Here is a 21,326-nt window from a genome sequence, read left to right on the forward strand (position 1 = left end):
GTGTTTTACTCAGAGAGTGGTGTGTGCGTGGAATGGGCTGCTGGCACTGGTGGTGGAGTCAAATACAAAAGTTTTTTAAGAGACTTTTAGATAGGTACATGGAGCTTAGTAAAATAGAGGGCTATAGGTAAGCCTAGTAATTTCTAAGGTAGGGACATGTTCGGCACAGCTTTGTGAGCCGAAGGGCCTGTATTGTGCTGTAGGTTTTCTATGTTTCTGCATAATCACTCAAAGAGTTGACCTGCATGCACATGTAACGAGAGCTGTATAACTCATCTCCTTCTACCTTAGATAGATAGATAGATAGATAGATAGATAGATAGATAGATAGATAGATAGATAGATAGATACTTTATTCATCCCCATGGGGAAATTCAACTTTTTTTTCCAATGTCCCATACACTTGTTGTAGCAAAACTAATTACATACAATACTTAACTCAGTAAAAAAATATGATATGCATCTAAATCACTATCTCAAAAAGCATTAATAATAGCTTTTAAAAAGTTCTTAAGTCCTGGCGGTTGAATTGTAAAGCCTAATGGCATTGGGGAGTATTGAGGCCACAAACTTATCAATCACCCATCTGTGGACACTTTCTGGAGGTCCAAGATCCGTATGCTCCACGACCGCTGGACTAAGTGTGTAAGTGTAGGAGGGGACTATGTTGAAAAATAAATGAGCTAGATTTTCTAAAATTGACTCCTTCTACCTTAGGCCACGAACTTATCAATCACCTCTCGTATATAAAACTCTGGTTAGACTATGTATGGATTATAGTGTGCTGTTCTGGTTGCCCTATTACAGGAAGGAAGTGGAGTCTTTGTAAAGAAAACAGAAGATGTTTACCAGGATGCCGCTTGGATTAGAGGTTATGAGCTGTGAGGAGAAGCTGGTAGGAGAGATTGGACAAATTTGGGTTGTTTTGTCTGTACTGATGGAGGCTGAGCAGAGATATGATAGAAATCTATAAAACTATCAGAAGCAGAGATAGGGTAAGCAGTCAGAATCCTTTTCCCACTGTAAAAAATGTCAAATACAAGAGAGCATGCCTTTAAGGTGAGAAGACGAACATTTAAATGATATATGCCGGGCAAGTCTTTCCACTGAGAGTGGTTGGTGCCTGGAATGTGCTGCTGGAGGTGATGCAGATGGAAGAGTGGTGACTATGAGGCTGTTAGACACATGGAAATGCAGAGAATGAAGGAATATGGGACACACATGCAGAGTTTCAGCTGAATTTCTCATCAGGTAGGGCATAGACATTGTGGGCCAAAGAGCCTGTTCCTGTTACTATGTGAGAAGAATTGGGGATCTTTCTCACGGAGAACTCCCACATTCCAAAGCTTTATTTGTGAGTTTGGAACATGGGGAATCATCAAAGAGAGTCGGAAAACAAGTGGGAATCAATTTGTTGTCATTACTGCTGGTGACTCTGTGATGGTGTAACAGACACCAGTGTTCTACATGAGGCAGAGAGCACACACAGTGAACAGAGACACTTTCTACTCTGTGAAAAGAAACAAACTTAGCAGGTTGAACACATCTGTGTAGGAAGACGACTGGTCACCTTTTTTGGACCAAGACTTTGCATCAGGGCTGAGAGGCCAGAAGACATAGGAGTGGAATTGGGCTATTTGACCCATCAAGTCTTCTCCCACATTCCATGATGGCTGATTTATTCTCCCTCTCCATTCTCCTTCCTTCTCCCATTACCTCTGATGCCCTGACTAATCAAGAACCTATCAAATTCAGCTTTAAGTACACCCAATGACTTGGCTTCCACAACAATCCATGGTAATGAATTCCACAGATTCACCACCCTCTGGCCAAAGAAATTCTTCCCCATCTCTGTTCTAAACGAAGGTTCCTCTATTCTGGGGCTGCGCCCTCTGGTCCTAGATTCACTGACTACAGGAAACTCCACATAGTCCTTTCAATATTCGACAGGGTTCAACAAGATCCTTCATCATTCTTCTAAACTTCTGTGAGTACAGGCTGAGAGTCAACAAACACTCCTTATAGATTAACCCTTCCACTCCCAGAATGATCCTCATCAACCTCCTCTGGACCTTCTTCAATGGCAGCACATCTCTTCTTACATGAGAGGCTCAAAACTATTCACCAAGTGCGGTCTGACCAATGTCTTAAAAAGCCTCAGCATGACATACTTGCTTTAATATTCTAGTCCTTGAGATACAGTAGTTCTCTGTAAGTCATATCTGATCTCCTTGTATAGTGCTGGGTCACGAGACTTGAAAGCCACAGATCAGCCCTCAAAGAACTACAAACCCCCTGGCTCATCCACAGCTTTTGATTAGGGTATATATGGTATGTTCTCATAGACACACACTATACACACAGATTTTAATGAAGCCAGTGACAACTGTGCCATACTCACTCAGACTCAAAGACGAATCCCTGAATACAGTCCAGTCCACCGACTCAAAGCAGTCATGTAAGCACTCCTGTGGCTCGCTGTCCATACCTTCTTGGTCTTCCCTACTGGTACCGCAGTCTTCAATCGCTGCCTATACTCAGGGGGTAGAAGTACAGCCAGGTGATCAGACTTTCCAAAGTGTGGGTGTGGTATTGCATGGTATGTGCCTTGTAAAGAGTTTATGGTAGTATACCAGTGCTGATGGCAGCATAACAGTGGTCCAGTGTGTTGGCTCCTCTGGTTCCACAAGTTAGTAATAATTATTTAGAGACTTTTTCCTGCTGGCTTGATTAAAATCCCCCAGAATGATGTGGAAGGCATCAGGGTGCGCGGTTTCTTGACTGTTTATTACATCGCTTAGTCCATCTAGAAACCTGTTTGACACTGGCCTGAGATGGGATGTACGCTGCTACCAAGATGATGGCTGAAAACTCCTACAGCAGATAACATGGATGACATTTGATTGCTCAATGTTCCAGGGTGGGTGAGCAGGACTGAGACAGTACCATCATGTTTGTAGACCACAAGAAGTTAATCATAAAGCGTACTCCACCTTCTCTACCTTTGAAAGACTCAGCAGTCCTGTGTTGACAGCGAATGGTGAAGCCAGCAAGCTGTATCGCTGCATCCAGAATGATTGGGGATAGCCAAGTCTCAATGAAACAAAAACCACAACAGACTCCGATGTCCCTCTGGTGCAGTAACCTTGCTCTGAGGTCTTTGATTTTATTTTCTGGAGATTGTATGCTTTCAATAGAATAGATAGTAGTGGAAGACAGAACCCTCTTCTCCTTAGATGAACTTTAAATCCAGTGTGGTATCCTCTCCTCTGCTGCCTTAAAGGGGAACTACACTTATGACAGAAGACTGTCGTCCCTGATTCGTCAATTTTGAGTTTTTTAAGTGTATTGTCTATGGCTGTAGCTGTGGATTTCAGCTATAACAGTCTAAAAATGGGTTCCAAATCTTCCTAACCAATGAAGTCAAACTAACTCGCTGAAAATTTCCTGCCTTTTGCCTCCCTCCCTTCTTAAAGAGCAAAGTGACATTTGCAATTTTCTATTCTTCTGGAAACATTCCAGAATCCAGAAATTCTTGAAAGGTCATTACTAATGCCTCCACAATCTCTTCAGCTGCCTCTTTCAGAACCCTGGGGTGTAGTCGAGCTGGTCCAGGTAACTTGTCTACCTTCAGATCTTTCAACTTCCCAAACATCTCCTTAGTAATAGCAACTACACTCACTTCTGCTTCATGACACTCTCAAATATCTGGCAGACTGACACAAACTACTTATAAAGTTTGTCCCCCCTTACCACCTCTCCAGTATCATTTTCCAGCACTCCAATATCCACTTTTGTCTCTCTTTTACTCATTATGTATCTGAAGAAAAAATTTTGGTATCCTCTTTAATATTAATAGCTAGCTTATTTGCATATTTCATTCTCTTCTCAATCCCCTAACTTCCCACTATATTTTTTTCTCTATTATGAGTTTGTTTTGTTTTTGTACGGTCTTTAACTTCCCTTGTCAGACACATGGCATATCCTCCCTTGGGAATACTTCTTCATTTTGAGATTATCGATCTTGCACCTTCCAAAATGTTTCCAGCAACTCCAGCCATTGTTGTTCTGCCGTCATCCCTTCTAGAGCCCCCTTCCATTCAAATTTGGCCAGTTCATATTTCATGCATCTGTAATTCTCTTTACTCCACTGTTATACTGATACAAATGATGTTCTCTTCTCCCTCTCAAACTGCAGGGTGAATTCTATCATATTCTGACCACTATCTCCTAAGGGTTTCTTTACCTAAAGTTCCCTAACCAATCTGGTTCATTACACAACACCCAATTCAGAATACCTGATAACCTACTGGGCTCAACCATAAGCTGCTCTAAAAACTCACCACGTAGGTATTTTACAAATTCCCTTTCTTGGAATCCAGCACCAACCTGATTTTCCCAATCTACCTGCATATTGAAATCCCCCGTGACTTTCATTTGACATGTATTCTGTATGTCCCATTGTAATTTGTACCCCACATCCTGGCTATTGTTCCAGTGCCTGTATATAACGCTCATCAGGGCCTTTTTACCCTTGTAGTTTCTTGACTCTACCCATAAGCATTCTACATCTTCTGATCCTAAGTCACTTCTAATTATTTGATTTTTTTTTTACCAACAGAGTCTCCCCACCTTCCTGCAACATCATACTTACCAATCTGTAACTGTGCAACAAGATCATCTACAGCGGCAGAGGGTTGTAAATTTAGTCAGCTCCTTCTGGGGTACTAGCCTACAAATTACCCAGGACATCTTCAAGGAGTGGTATCGCAGAAAGGCAGCGTCCATTATTAAGGACCTCCAGCACCCAGGGCATGCCCTTTTCTCACTGTTACCATCAGGTAGGAGGTACAGAAGCCAAAAGACACACTGGCAACAATTCAGGAACAGCTTCTTCCCCTCTGCCATCCAATTCCTAAATGAACATTGAACCTGTGAACATTACCTCACATTTTTTAATATTTATTATTTGTTTTTGCACAATTTTAATTTATTCAATATACGTATACTGTAATTGATTTACTTATTTTTTTCTCTTCTTCTATATTATGTATTGCATTGAACTGCTGCTAAGTTAACAAATTTCACGACACATGCTGGTGATAATAAACCTGATTTTGATTCTGACCTTATTCCATATACTGCATGCTTTCAAATATAACACCTTCGCCCAACAGTGTAGAGGGGAGAGGCCTGGGTTAAAGGGGTGAGAGAGGGGTAAGGCATGGGGTAGTAGGTGATTGCTGGAGCCAGGTAAGAGGGGTATAATGGGCAAATAGAACCAGCTGGGAAGAGGCTAGGAAGGGTAGACCAGGTCAGTAGGTGTCTGGGTGATGCACATGAGCAAATGGGAAATGTGAATAAGGGGAGAATAAGGGATGAATAAGGAGAGGAGCATAGGGGTTGTGAGTCACTTTAAGTTGGAGAGTTCAGTGTTCATACCATCAAGTTTGAGGCCACTTTTGGCTAGGGCTGAGGAATTGTCATTATTCTTGTAGTTTAGAGTCATAGTCTCAGAACACTACAGGTAGACAGGCCCTTTGGCCCATTTAATCCTCTGAATCATTAATCTACCTAGTCCTATCAACCCTCACACAGAACATAGCCCTCCATACCCTTCCCATCCATGTACCTATCCAAATTTCTCTTAAATATTGGCATCAACCCCACACCCACCACATTCTCTGGCAGCTCATCCCACAATTTCACCACCTTCTGAGTGAAGAAGTTCCTACTCATGATCCCTTAAGCATTTCACCTTCATCTTTAACTCATAAACATTAGTCGTACTTTCACCAAACCTCAGTGGAAAAAGTCTGCTTGCAGTTACCCTGTCTATACCCTTCATACTTTTGAATACCTCAATCAATCTTTCCCTCAATTATCTCCATTCTAAGGAATAAAGTCTTAACCTATTCAATCTTTCTTATAACTCAGGTCCTCCAGTCCTGACAACATCCTTGTAAACTTTGTCTGTACTCTTCCAATCTTATTTACATCATCCCTATAGATAGGTGACCAAAACTGCACAAAATACTCCAAATTAGGCTTCACCAATGTCTTACACAACTTCAACATAACATTCCATCTCCTGTATTCGGTACTTGATTTATGAAGGCCAATATACCAAAAGCTTTCTTTTTGACCCTATCACCTATATGTCATTTTCAATTAATTATGGACCAGTACTCTCAATTCCTTTTGTTCTATCAGTGCCCAACCAGTCACTATGTAAGACCTACCCTAGATGGTCCTACCAAAGTGCAATGCCTTGCATTTGTCTGCATTAAATTCCATCCACCATTTTTCAGCCATTTTCCCAGCTGATCCAGATCCTGCTGCAAGCTCTGGTCGTCTTTCTCACTGCCCACTAAACCACCAATCATGCAGTTATGTACAAATTTGCTGATCAAAGTAGCCACATTATCATCCAGATCATTGATATAGATGACATACAACAATGGATCTAGCGCTGATCCCTGAAGCACATCACTAGTCACAGGCCTCCAGTCAGAGAGGCACCCCTCTACTACCACTCTCTGGCTTCTCCCACAAAGCCAATTTACTACCTCATTTTGAATGCAAAGTGACTGAACCTTCTTGACCAACTTCACATGTAAAACTTTGTCAAAGATCTTGCTGAAGTCCATGTAGACAACATCCACTGCCTTGCTAACTTCCTTGAAAAAATTTCTTGGTTTCTAGCTTGGTTAGACACACCCTACCATGCACAATTCCTTGTTGATTATATCTAATCAGCCCCTGTCTATCCAAATATTTCCATATCCAGTTCCTTAGAACACCTTCCAATAACTTTCCCACTACTGATGTCAGGCTCACCAGGCTATAATTTCCTAACTTTTTCTTAGACCACTTTCTTAAATAACAGAACGACATTTCCTATCCTCCTATTCTCTGACACTTCACCCATAGCTAAGGATGTTTTAAATATCTGTGCTAGGGTTCCTGCAATTTCTACACTAGCCTCCCACAGGGCCTGAGGGAATACCTTTTCGGGCCCTGGAAATTCATCCACTCTCTTTGCCTCAAGACAGCAAATGCCTGTGCCTCTGTAATCTGTATAGAGTCCATAACCTCTATGCTGCTTTGCCTCACTTCTATCGACTCTGTTTCTGTCTCCTGAGTAAATAGGGATGCAAAAAAAATCCATTTAAGATCTCTGATCTTCCAGAGGACCAATTTTGTACCTTGCTATCCTTTTTTCTCTTAATATATCTGTAGAAGATCTTTGGATTCTCCTTCAACTTGTCTACTCGAGGAACCTCATGCCTTCATTTAGCCGTCCTGATTTCCCTCTTATGTTCCCTTGCATTTCTAATAAAGTACCTCATTTTTTCCTACCTATACCTGCTACGCACCTCCTTCTTTTTCTTAACCACAGGGGTCAGTATCTCCTGAAAACCTGTTATCCTTGCATTTTATTCCAACAGGAACATAAAAAACTCTGTACTCTCAAAATTGCACTTTTGAAAACCTCCCACTTACCACGTATACCTCTGCCAGAAAAAAAGCCTGTCCCAATCCATACTTACCAGATCCCTTCTGTTACCATCAAAGATGGCCTGTCTGCAATGTAGAATTTCTACCTGAGAAGCAGACCTGAACTTTTCCATAATTACCTTGAAACTAATGGCATTATGATCGCTAATTGCTAAGTACTCCCCTAAACAAACATCTGTTACTTGCCCTGTCTCATTCCCTAATATGAGATTAAATATTGCACACTCTCTCATTGGGACTTCTACGTACTGATTAAGGAAACTTTCCTGAACACATTTGACAAACTCTATCCAATCTAGTCCTTTTGCAGTATGGGTTGATATGTGGAAAGTTAAAATCACCTTACATTTCATGAAACAGGCTGGGATCCCTCTACAAATTTTCTCCTCTAAATTCCGCAGCCTGTTGGTCTATAATATGATTCCATTAACCTGGTCATACCTTTCTTATTTCCACCCACAATGCCTCAAAAGACGAGTTCTCCAGTCTGTCCTGACCGAGCACTGCTGTGACATTTTCCCTACTAGTAATGCCATCCCACCCCCTTTAATTCCTCCTGCTCTGTCATATCTAAAACAATGGAGCTGGAGAATATTGAGCTGCCAGTTCTGCTCCTCCTGCAACCACGAATGGCTACAATGTAATAATTCCATGTGTTGATCCATCCCCTAAGCTCATCCACCTTTCCTACAATACTCCTTGCATTGCAATATAAGCAGCTCAGAACATTAGTCCCACCATTTGATTCCTGACTTTGTATGTAGGCTTAGCAACATCCTTCTCCACTATATATTCTGGTGCTCCAGTTCCCATTCCCCTGCAACTCTAGTTTAAACCCACCCTGTGTTGCACTAGCAGACCTTGCTACTGGGATGTTATTGCCCCTCCAGCTCAGGTGCAAACTCTTTCTTCTGTACAGGACCCACCTTTCCTGGAACAGAGCCCAATGAGCCAAGAATCTGAAGCCCTCCCTCCTGCACCATCTCCTTAGGCATGGGTTAAACTATATGATCTTCCTGAATCTGGCCTCACTGGCACAATCCTGAGATCACAACCATGGACTACCGACCAATCCATAAATCTCAGAATTTCAGTAACATCTCCAAGAGCATTGGGACCCAGGACCTCTCTGAAGGCAGCGGCCACTCCAGGAGAAGCAACACGAGCCTGCAGCCAATCTGCGGAAAGCGACTTGAATCAAAGGGCAGCGACACAAATCAGGGGCCTCTCTGAGGCAAGTGACTCAAACCAACAGTCCCTCTGAGGGACTTAACTCAAACCAGTGGCCCCTCAGAGGGGACACAAAGAAGAGGCCTCTCCGAGGCGAGTGACGTGAACATGTGGCCACCTTGAGGGAAGTGACTCGAATCTGTGGCTTTTCTGAGGGAAGTGACTCGAATCTGTGGCCTTTCTGAGGGAAGTGACTCGAACCGGTGGCCCCTCAGAGGGCAATGACCTGAATAAGAGGCCTCTCCGAGGCCAGTGACATGAACTTGCTGTCACTTTGAGGGAAGTGACTCGAATCTGTGGCCTTTCTGAGGGAAGTGACTCGAACTGGTGGCCCCTCAGAGGGCAGTGACCTGAATAAGAGGCCTCTCCAAGGGCATGGACGTGAATCAGAGGCCCCTCCAAGGGCAGTGAAATGAACCTGCGGCCACTTCAAGGGAAGTGACTTGAACCTGTGGCCTCGCTGACGGAATTGACTCGAACCAGCGGCCACTCTGAGGGTAGAGACCTGAATCAGCGGTCTTTATGAGAGCAGTGACACAAACCTGAGGCCTCTCTGAGCGAAGTGACGCGAACCAGCAGTCTCTTCGAGGGTAACAACTCAAACCAGCATCTCCTCCGAGGCCAGTGACATGAGCCAGCGGTCTTGCAGAGAACCAATGAAGTGAAGACACACAGATGGAACCTTTGAAAGGAGAAAGATGGTTTCCCATCAGCCACCTGGACCGGAAGAGACTGAAATTATCTTGAGTCTCCTTATATCATCATCCAACAAGTGAGTCCAGTGAATCCAGCTACAGTGTAGTTGCTACATTGTTATCATAAGATGCAGACTATAATGACCATGACTGTGCAGGAATAATAATAATTTGAATAATAATTCATTGAAAGTGGCATCATTGGTAGGATCATAAAGCTTTTGGCACATTGGCCTTCATAAATCGAAGTATTGAGTACAGGAGATGGGATGTTATGTTAAGACGTTGGTGAGGCCAAATTTGGAGTACTGTGTGCAGTTTTGGTCACCTTCCTACAGGAAAAGTATACATAAGGTTGAAAAAGTACAGAGAAAATTTACAAGGATGTTTTCAGGTCTGGAGGACCTGAGTTACAAGATCGAATAGGTTATGATTTTATTCCTTGGAATGTAAGAGTGGTTATAGGTAAGGCTTTTTCTACTGAGGTTCTTTCAGCAGGACTGGAAAGGAAATGGAAAGATAGAAAGGGTTCCGACCCAAAAAGTTGACTCTACTCTTTTCCACAGATACTGCTTGACCTGCTGAGTTTCTCCAGCGTCTGGCAATGTTTTTGATTAAGCATGCACATTTAATTTCATGTAACTCCATGTGCTCCAGTGTACTCCCATGCCCATGTGTCATCATGAATTCACTCAGGTGGTCAACTGTACCTATCGCACAATGGCAGGTCATGCTTACAGCAATTTGCAGCTCTACTGCCTTAACTTTATCATTATCTTGCCTAGGAGTCTTTGTTACATTAAGTTGCTGTGGTGAACTACGTATACCTGTCTGGACTGCTCCTGTGGCTCCTCCCACAGACCCCTGTATAAAGGCGATTGAGGCCTGAGCCCGGCCTCATTTCTCCAGGATGTAGTGTTCTTCATTCTTCCAGTCAATAAAAGCCGATATCTGGCTTCTTACATCTCAGAGTGAGTTATTGATGGTGCATCAGTTGCATCTGGCCTTTTGATGGAGTTCTCCGCTTGTGTTTCTCAGAGTTTTCATGATTTGAAAGGTTGCAGTGGCAAAATTTTCAATAAGCTGTCCCCGATCCATCAGCAGCCTTTCGGACCCATACAAATATTTCTTCCCATTTACTATTTACTTACGATTCCTATCGTAAGAAGCTTTCCATTTCTTTGACGACATGCCCATGGGTGTTGATAATAAATGATTTATAAAAACAGCCGAAGGCGTCACAGTTTCACCACAAAACGTTATTACGTATAGAAAGTACACTTCACGGTCGATTTGTATGATTATCAATCACATCCAAACACTTCGGAGGTCCGAGACAAACCGGCCCCGGACGCACGTGACCGTGTTGCTGACTTGTCGGTTTGGCGCCTTCTTGACCTCCCAAACTCAGTTGGTGGCAGAAATATTGCCAAATGTAACTGACCAAAAAACATTTTTCTTAAAGGAAAATGTTTTAGAAAAATGACAGTATGTAATTTTCGTGCAGATTATTTTAACATGTAGAAAAGCCAGGAAAAAGCCCAAAAGCCAAAAGAATTTTCTAAAGCCAACCAAACTGGAAAAAGCCATACCTGTATTTCTGGAATTTAGCTCCGAAAAAAAGCCAATTTGGTAACCGTGTCATCCCCTTCTGCTATTGGCTAAGGAGCAGTGGAAGGGCGGGATTTCAGAACATGCTGCTTGTCTAATGGCCAGAATACACGTCGCTCTGGTTGAATCTCCGCTCCGCTATCCTTCATAACCCCAAACGGTTTCGTTTGACCGATAGATGTATCAACCAATGATATGAGGAAATAGAGGTGGGTCTGGACTGTGAATGGTCGAGTGGAAAGGAGCGACATGCTCCGCCTCTCCTACACCACCGTTCTACAACTACAATATTGTTCTGTAAGTTGCTACTGTCGGTGTTGGCCGACAAGTGTATACAAGAACAGACATAGTTCTCTTTCGACGGTTCAGTTGGTTTTCCGGAGCGGCGTTGTTTGTGGGGGCTGAGGAGGAATGTTAAAGATGGGAGCGAGCGTGGTTGCTGAAAACAGGACTACAACTCCCAGATGGCCCCGCGGCTTCAGGGTTTCGTCGGCTGGTTCCATTTGACCGCACTGCCTGCGGGGAGTTGTAGTTCTCTTCATAAACAGGCGGCAATCGTGTCTGACGGCGAGAGCGCGGCCTTCCATAGGGTTTTAGATTAATATGGAAGTGCAGGCGGATATGGAACTAATTATTCAAAGTATACGGGATGCAGCTGCTGTCAAGTGCAATATGTGTCTTGCAAAGGCAACCGCCATTTTCCGGGATTATTGTCACAGTGGGGCAAGAGTGAGACAATTCATGTGCACCTTCCTCAGTTTTGTAATCACTATGGGGTTGCAATGAGGGGGACAGTGTTGCCACGTCCCCATTTCTGAGATCGGTGCAGGAACTGGGGAAAGAGTGGGTGATAGGAAATTACATGTTACATCACCTTCCAGTTCTAGGATCATTGCAAAGGACAATGGGGCGTGGAGTGGGAGAGGAAGAATTGGAGAGCACAGCTACCCCTCCCCGCCCCCCATTTGGGATCATTGCAAAGTGGGGCTGGAGTAAGTGGAGCGAATTCAGTGTTGTACTGTCCCCATTTCGGGGGTCCTTGCATTGTCACTGGGAGCCTGTGGTGTGTGGGCAGGGAATTTAGTGTTGCACTGTCACCATTTCTGGGATCAGTGCACAGGTTAGGGTTCTCCTGTCTCCTTATGATTGAAGCTTTCCATTCCTGGCAACATCCCTGGGAGAAAGAATGAGTGCATTCACCCTATATGTGCTCATCATGATTTAAAATCATCTATAAAATCACCTCTGTCCCATACTCAGAATCGGGTTTAATATCACCAGCATGCATCATGAAATTTGTTGTCTTTGTAGTTGCAGTGCAATACAATACATAATGGGGAAAAAAGTGAATTGCAATAAGTATTTCTCCTACAACTCAGTACTTCAAGTCTTTTCTAAACTCTTTCCAGTTCTGTAACACAGCATAGCAACCCAAATGGAACACCAAGTTCTGAAGAAGAGTCTCAGCCCAAAATGTCTGCTGGTTACTCCTCTCCATAGATGCTGCCTGGCCTACTGAGTTCCTCCAGCATTTTGTGTCTCTGTTGATTTGGATTTCTGGCATCTGCCGATTTTCTCGTATTTGTGACAATAATCAAATCATGGCATCATCATTGTCCTGCACAACCACGCCATCAACTCCCAACGTTTATACTCAATGCCCTGACTGATGAAAGCCAATGCCAAAAACCTCCATTTCTACCTGTGATTCCACTTTCAGTGAACCATGTATTTGTACAGCTCAGTCCCTCTGTTGCACAACACTGTGAACATTGTACTTGGATCTGACCTTGCAATGATCCGAATTAAACTCAATCTGCCATTCCTTGGCCCAAATACCCAAGATGATCAAGACTGCCACTGTAATTTTTGATCCTTCTTCACCGTCCGCGACACAACTAGTTAGAACGTTACTCACGCTCCCCAGTCTCTGCTTCACAATGCTGGGGGACGGATCCAGGTCCTTGGAGCTGGGAATTTGAGGAGGTGCTCTGATTGAGGTTGGACAGGATGTGGAGCAAGCAGAGGATGAGGGAGTGGAACAGGAGGAATGAAACTGATGGTCCCGAAACTGACGGTCAAAGCCCCTCTCCCCCCCCCAACCCACACTCTGTGTAATATATAAAATGAATCTTGCCCTTTTTCCTTTGAATGTATCCCTCCCACCTTAAATGCACTTCCTCTGGTATTAGGCATTTTAACCCTGGGGAAATGTCTGCTCTAACTATGACAGTTGTGGCCATTATATAAATGCTGCTAAACAAGATAAGAGCTCATGTTGTTACAGGAAAGATACCAGTGTGGACAACAGATTAGCTGACTAGCAGATGGCTATGAGTGGGGATAAAGGGGGCCTTTTCAGGTCAGTAGCCAGTAATTAGTGGTGTTCAATATGTCCCTATTGAACAGAGATGATGAGGAAATTCTTTAGCCAGAAAGGTGAATCTGTGGAATTCACAGAAGGTTGATGGGTTCCTGTTTATCAGGGGTGTCAAATGTTACAGGGTGAAGGCAGGAGAATGGTTGAGAGGGAAAATAAGTTAACCATGATCAAATACTGGTGCAGACTTGAAGAAGCAAAAGGACTAATTCTCCTCATGTGGTTGATGTAGATTGCTGAGCAGTGGCCTGATAAAGGTTTAAAAATTCATAGAATAACACTGCACTAAAACAGGACCCTTGGCCTAACTCGTGCATGCCAACCCAAATGCCCACCTAAACTAGTCCCATCTGCCTGCATTTGATCCATCCCCTTTGAGACATTGAATTACCTTGAACGTACATCTCAGACAGCAAGGACAAACAGACTGAAAGGCCCCTTTTCCCTGCTGTATGACTCTATAACTAAACCCTTCCTATTGCTGTACAAATCCAAATGTCTGTTAAATTTGTTTAATACAGGACCACAAAGGAAGTAGTGTTGAGTCTAAAAGAACATTGAGGTGTATAAGTACCCAGAGCCTGATGGAATATACACCTGATTATTGATCGAGGCATGGTCTGAGATTGCTGGGGACTTCACTGATATCTTTGTGCCCTCTCTAACCGCAGGTGAGCTCCCTGAGGACTAGTCAGAAGTTGATGATGTTCTATTATTCAAGAAGGGGAACAGATAATCCTGGAAGCTGTGGACTCACATAAGTGGTAGGCAAATTACTGGTGACGGTTTTTAGCAACAGGATGTAGCGTCATAGAGCACTATAGCAAAGAAACAAGCCCTCCATCCTATCCAGACCATAGCTCTCCATACACCTCCCATCCGTGTACTTCTCCTAAATGCATCCGCCACTCCTTTGACAGCCCTTTCTTTTCCCACACTACCCTCTAAATGAAATTCCACCTGGTTCCCCTTAAATATTTCACCTTTCACCCTAAACCTGTGACCTACAGTTCTAGGCTCACCCAGCCTTCGGGGGAACAAAGTATTTACTCTGTCTATAACCCTTATAATTTTGTCTACCTCTTTCAAATCTCCCCACATTCTCCTATGCTCCAGGGAGTAAAGTCCCAACCCATTCATCCTTTCCCTATAACTCAGGTCTTCAAGTCCCTGAAATGCCCTTGTTAATTTTCTTTGCATTTGTTCTACTGATATATTTCCTGTAGATTGGTGACCAGAACTGCACACAATATTCCAAATTCAGCCTCACCAATGTCTTATTCAGCTTCAACATAACATCTCCTCTCCTGTACTCAGTGCTCAAATTATGTCAAAAATTCTCTTTATGAACTGTGATGTCACTTTGAAGGAATTGCAGTTCTCTATTTCCCAATTTCTCTGTTCTACTGCACTCCTCAGTGCCCTACCGTTTCCTGTGTAAGTCCTACCCTGGCTTATCCTTCCAAAGTGAAATGCCTCACATTGATCTGCTTTGAAATCCATCTGCCATTTTTCCACGCATTTTTGCAGATCGTCCAGATCACGCTGCAGGCATTGATTTATCTTATTAAGCAGCCTCATATGAATCACCTTGTCAAAGGCCTTCTGAAAACCCAAGAACACAACATCCACCTATTCTCCTTTGTCTATCCTGCTTGTGATTTTCTCAAAAAATTCCAACAGATTTGTCAGGCAAGATTTTCTCTTGCAAAGCACATTGACTTTAGACTATTTTATCGTGTGCCTCCAAGTACCCCCAAACCACATCCTTAACAACGGACTCCAATATCTTCCTAACCACTGAGGTCAGGCTATAACTTAATCTTTTCTGCCTCCCTCCCTTCTTGAAGGGTGGAGTGACATTTGCAATTTTCCAGTCCTCCAGAACCATGCCAGATTCAATTGATTCTTGAAAGATCATTACTACTCTCTCCACAATCTCTTCAGCTACCTCTTTCAGAATCCTTGAGTTGTAGTCCATCTAGCCTAGGTGATATCTACCTTTCAGCTTCACAAGCACCTTCTCCCAGTAATAGCAATTACGCTCACTTTTGCCCCCGACGCTATCAAAGCTCCGACATACCACTGGGGTCTTTCACCCCAAAGACTAATGCAAAATACTTAATTTGTTCATCCACCATTTACAGTATGGGAGTCCCAGTCTATATGTGGAAATTACCTACAATCACAGCCTTATTTTTCTAGCAGCTGTCTGCTATTTCTCTACAAATTTGCTCCTCTGAACCCCACTGCCTATTGGAAGGTCTATAATGTAAACCCATTAACCTCATCATCCCTTTCTAAATCTTCAGTTCCACCCATATTTCCTCAGTAGGCAAACACTGCAGCCTGTCCTGTCTGAACACTAATGGCTACATCATAATTCCAAGTAATTGTCCATGTTTTTTCATCTGCGTATCTACAAAACTGTAGAAAATCCAGGTGCAGTTTCACTGACATCTTGTATAACTGCACCATAATGTCCCAACTCCTGTGCTCCTCAGCTGACGGGTTTATTTTTGTGCTGTGCAGTTGAGTGAAAATAAGGGTCTGATGATGGGTGGCAGGGCGGATTTGTGATGTGGGGAGCTGAGAAAAGGAGCAGCTGGTTCTCACAGAGGGTGCTGCCACAAATCCTCCGCCTGCCCCATGTGTGGAAGAAGGGTTTGAGGTTGACTCCAAGCCCTTTTGAGTATGAGGAGGAGGTGAGGGTAGTGATCCTGTCGAGAATGCAGTTATTCCCTTTGATATGCTGTTGCCAGCATACAGAAACCGGCTAGGTTCACCGAGTCCTTCTGGGCTCTGTCCTCCGTGCATGGCCCCATCCGTCCCTTCAGTATCGGTTATACCTCACCCCTCACTGTATACTGGTGTGGGCATCAAGTGTTCCTGGGTCAGGGTCAGCAGCCACCTGTTTTTTATCGATGCACCACAGAAAGACCAGAGGGCATATGTACAAAATTAAGGGAGGGAAGTTTAGGGGAGACATCAGGGGTAAATTTTTTTTACACAGAGGGTTGTGAGTGCCTGGAATGACTTGCCAGGGATGGTGGTGGAGGCTAAGACATTAAGGGTATTTAAGAGCATCTTGGACAAGCACATGGATGAAAGAAAAATGGAGGGTTATGAGGTAGTGTGGATTTAGTTCTTTTTTAAGGATGTATGGGTCGGCACAACATGGAGGGCTGAAGGGCCTATATTGTGCTGTAGTGTTCTATGGTTCTAAAGCTTCCTACCTGGATCTATCACTGCTTGCTAGTGTAACTACTCTATCCTAGACCACAAGAAACTGCAGAGAGTTGGCCACATCACTCAAAAATTCAAAGTTCAAAGTAAATTTTTTATTAAAGTATATGTATGGCACAATATACCACCCTGAGATTTATTTTCTTGTGGGTGTTCACAACAGAACAGAAAAATACAATAGAATCAATGAAGAACTACACACAAAGACTGAAACAACCAGTGTGCAAAAGAAGACAAGCAGTGAAAATACAAAAATATAAATCATAATAATAAATAATACTGAGAACAAGTTGTAGTGAGTCCATAGGCTGAGGATTCAGCTCAGTATTAGGGTGAGAGAAGTTATCCACACTAGTTCCTGAATTTCTTGGTATGGGAACCTGAGACCCCCCTGTACATCCTTCCCGATGGCATCAGTGAGAAGAGAGGATGACCTGGATGGTGGGGAGCATCAGGGGATCAGAGGTAGAGAGAGTCAGCAACTTTAAATTCCTTGGTGTCATCATTTCAGAGGGTGTATGCTGGGACCAGCATGTGAGTGTCATTACATAGAACGCCTCTACTTTCTTAGAAGTTTGCAGAGATTCCACATGTCATCTAAAACTTTTCCAAACTTCTGTAAATGCACAGTGGAGAGTATAGTGACAGATTGCATCATGGCTTGATATGGAAACACCAATGCTTTTGGGTGGAATAAAACTGCAAAAGAATCGGATACAGCCCAGTCCATCACAGGTAAAGCCCTCCCCAACATTGAGCACATTTCACAATTTTGTAAAGGGAACATGTCACAAGAAAACAGCATCCATAATCAGGGAGCGCCACTATCCAGGCCACTGGTAATTTTTGATCTCTGGGTGGTTTTAGGAGTTCAGGAATGAGTGAGAAACTTAAGATTCCTCATAAACAAAGATACAGAGCACTTGAAACTGAGGAGCTGAAAAGCAAAGCAGAGATTAAAGAGATTCAATAAATTTAACATAATAAAAAAATGACATCTCTAAAATATCTACACGAGATAACAGAAATTCCTTAGATGGAGATAAACCAATTAAAAGGCTACACAATTATAACAAGTGTATAGTGTGCTAATACTTAGCCAATTAAAAAAATGAAAAGGTATATATATTGCAATACGTACAACATGCTAGAGGAACTCAGCAGGTCGGGCAGCATCCGTGGAAACAAGCAGTCAACGTTTCGGGCCCAGACTCTTCATCAGGACTGAAGAAGGAGGGGGCAGGGGCCAGGGGCCCTATAAAGAAGGTGGGGGGAGGGTGGGAAGGAGAAGGCTGGTAGGTGCCAGGTGAAAAACCAATCAGAGGAAAGATCAAGGGATGGGGGAGGGGATAGGCAGGAAAGGTGAAGAAGGAATGTAAGAGGAGGCAGAGTGAAACTGGGATGGGGGAAGGGAGAGGGAGGGAATTACCGGAAGTTGGAGTTCAATGTTCATGCCAAGGGGCTGATAACTGTTATACTGCCTTCTGCCAGTAAGTGGAGACAAACTGCCACATACTGTGAAACACAATTGAATTGACTTTATTACACCCTTCACAAACATGAGGAGTAAAAATCTTTACATCTCTGTCTAAATGTTCAATAAGCAATCATAGTAATTTATAATTATTTATAATAAATAGAACAGTCAGTTTAATATAGAAATACACTCAAATCAGTCTGATGGCCTGGTGGAGGAAGCTGTCCCGGACCTGTTAGTCCTGGCTTTTATTCTGTGGTACCATTTCCCAGATGAGTTTGCTAAAGATACAAATTGTTAAAAATACAAATTTATATCAGTAAAAAAGAAAATACAGTAAAAGTACAATTTTAGTCTTGCATTAATTCAACTAATATCATAAAAAGTATTTTTTTAAAAGGCAACCGATTCCAACACTCTCTTCTCACTGCTCCCAGGAAGAAGGAGGCACAGGGACCACAAGTCCCACTCTGTCAGGTTCAGGATCAGTTATTACCCCTAAACCATCAGGCTCTTGAAATAGAGGAGATAACTTCACTCACCCCACTGAACTGATTCCACAACCTATGGACTCACTTTGAAGGACTCTACAACTCATATTCTTGATATTTACTAATTATTATTAATTTTCTGTCTGTATTTGCACAGTTTGTTGTCTTTTGCACATTGGTTGTTTGTCCATCTCTATCATGAACCTCCTTTGGATCCTCTCTAACATCAGCATGTCCTGATAAGGAGCTCAAAATTGCTCGCATTATTCCAAATGTGGTCTGACCAATTCCTTATAAATGCACTACATCTTTGCACAAGGGTTCCCAAGTCCATTTATATCTCCGATTGCCAAATTTTCTTTCCAATTAGAAAATAGTCTATCCTTTTATTCCTTCTACCATACACATTACTCCATTGCATTTCATTTGCAGCTTTTTTGCTTATTCTCTTAATCTGTCCAAGTTCTTCTCCAGGCCCATCTTCATGCCCATCAGGCTCTTGAAATAGAGGAAGCATGCAACCTTCTGGGCATGCTAATATTTTTTTCCTGTAATAGCATGGGCCTCATCTTTGTTCAGCAACCTCATATGTAAGCACCTTGTTAATGGTCTTTTGAAAATCTAAGTAAACAATATCCACTGACTCTCCTTTGTCTATCTTGCCTGTTACTTTCTCAATTCCAACAGATATGTCAGGCAAGATTTCTCCTCAAGGAAACCATCATGACCTGGGTCTATCTTATCATGTGCCTTCAAGTACCCTGACACATCATCCTTAATAATGGACACTAATATCCTGCCAACCTCTGGTCAGGACAACCAGCCTATAAATGTTCTGTTGTTTGCCTGCCTCTCCTTTCTTAAAGAGTGGGGTGACATTTGCAATTTTTCAGTCCAGAATCTAGTGATTCATAAAAGATCACAACTATGCCTCCGCAATCACTTTAGTGGCCTCTTTCAGAATCTCGGTGTGTCCATCTGGTCTAGGTGGCTTGTCTACCTTTAGACCTCTCAGCATCCTAAGCATCTCCTCCTTAGTAACAGTGACTCCACTAATTTCTGCTGCCCTCCTCCCCAGCCCCCCACCCCGCATGCTCGAATATCTGCCTTACTGCTGGTGTCTTCTACAGCAAAGGCTGATGCAAAATACTTACTAAGTTTGTCCGCCATTTCTTTGACCCCATTACTACCTCTCCAGTGTCATTTGCCTGCAGTCCAAAATCCACTCTTGCCTCTTACTCTAAATATATATGGAAAAAACCTTTTGGTATCCTCTTTTATATTACTGGATAGCTTCCCTTCATATTTCATGTTTTTTCTCATTTTTTTAATAGTTGCATTCTATTGTTTTTTTTTTCACAAGCTTCCTAATCCTCTACCTCTGCACTAATTTTTACTGTGTTGTATTCCTTCTGTTTTGCTTTTATGCCGTCTTTGACTTTCCTTGTCAACCATGGTTACCTCCTTCCCCCCTTAGAATACTTGTTGTTTGGGATGAACCAATCCTGCACCTTCCAAATGAATTCCAGCCATTTATTCTCTGCCATCATCCTTGCTAGCGTACACTTTCAATCAATGTTGGGCAGCTCCTCTCTCAAAGGTTCAAAGGTATGTTTAGTATCAGAGTTTGGATACAGTATACAACCTGAAATTGATCCTCTTCACAGACATCCATAAAAGTAAGAAACCCCATAAAACAATAGGAACATCATAGCCCCAAAGCGTCCCGCGCCCCTTCGCACAAGCAGCTGCAAAAATATTGACCCTGTCACCCACCAGGCAAGCAACAGCAGAAGACCCAAGGAGTCTTTGATCCAGAGTTCATCAAGCTGCAGTCCACAACCAGCACTTGGGTTTCTCAAACAACAACACACACAAAATGCTGGTGGAACACAGCAGGCCAGGCAGCATCTATAGGGATGCTATATAGGGATCTATAGATGCTGCCTGGCCTGCTGTGTTCCACCAGCATTTTGTGTGTGTTGTTGTTTGAATTTCCAGCATCTGCAGATTTCCTCGTGTAAGAACCCATGATATTAAGGAAAGATAGGCTGACTGGTAGCAGGCAGATTGGGAATAAATGGGTGCTTTTCTGATTGGTTGATGGTAACTAGAGGTGTTCTGCAGGGGTAGGTATTGGGACTGCTTTTTACATTATATATCAATGATTTGCATGACAGAATTGGCAGCTTTGTGGCAAGTTTGTGGGTGAAGGGACCTGTGCGGGATTCCCTAGAGGCAAATGCAATGTTGGCATTCATTTCAAGAGGACTAGAATATAAGAATAAGGATGTATTGATGAGGCTTTATTAAGTATTGATCAGATAATATTTGGAACATTATGATCAGTTTTGCACTCCCTATCTAAGAAAGAGTGTGCTGGTATTGGAGATAAAATTCAGGAGAATGATCCTTGGAAGGATGACAAGGCTAATGTGTGAGAAATATTTGAAGGCTCTGGGGCCTGTACTTACTGGAGTTTAGAAAAATGAGAGGGAACTTATTGAAACCTATTGAATATTGAAAGGCCTAGATAGAGTTGACGTGGGGAAGGGGGTGTCAAAGACCAGAGAGTACAGCCTTAGAATGCAAGGCAGAATCTCTGTCCCTTTAGAACGGAGATAAGGAGGAATTGCTTTAGCCAGAGGGTGGTGAATCTGTGGAATTCATTGCAA

At 42.9% G+C, this 21,326-nt stretch overlaps 1 protein-coding gene across 4 annotated transcripts in view; it reads right to left on the reverse strand.

Annotated features, from left to right (window-relative positions):
* Positions 1-20,455, reverse strand: part of LOC140719107 (uncharacterized) — a 77,567-nt gene extending 57,112 nt beyond the window's left edge. The window contains exons 1-2 of one of the 4 annotated variants that reach the window (XM_073033488.1): positions 10,274-10,993; positions 9,294-9,433 (exon numbers count right to left, since the gene is read on the reverse strand). In XM_073033488.1, the coding sequence (XP_072889589.1) occupies positions 9,294-9,433; positions 10,274-10,347 (214 nt within the window). In that variant the 5' untranslated portion in view covers positions 10,348-10,993. Of the gene's footprint in view, positions 1-2,401; positions 5,932-9,293; positions 9,434-10,273; positions 10,994-16,763; positions 17,621-17,824 lie in introns of those variants that run through there. The other 3 variants (XR_012096863.1, XR_012096862.1, XM_073033489.1) reach the window with 3 other exon arrangements.
* Positions 20,456-21,326: the final 871 nt, after the last annotated feature.

Source organism: Hemitrygon akajei, chromosome 31, assembly GCF_048418815.1.
Source record: "Hemitrygon akajei chromosome 31, sHemAka1.3, whole genome shotgun sequence".
Classification (NCBI taxonomy): domain Eukaryota; kingdom Metazoa; phylum Chordata; class Chondrichthyes; order Myliobatiformes; family Dasyatidae; genus Hemitrygon; species Hemitrygon akajei.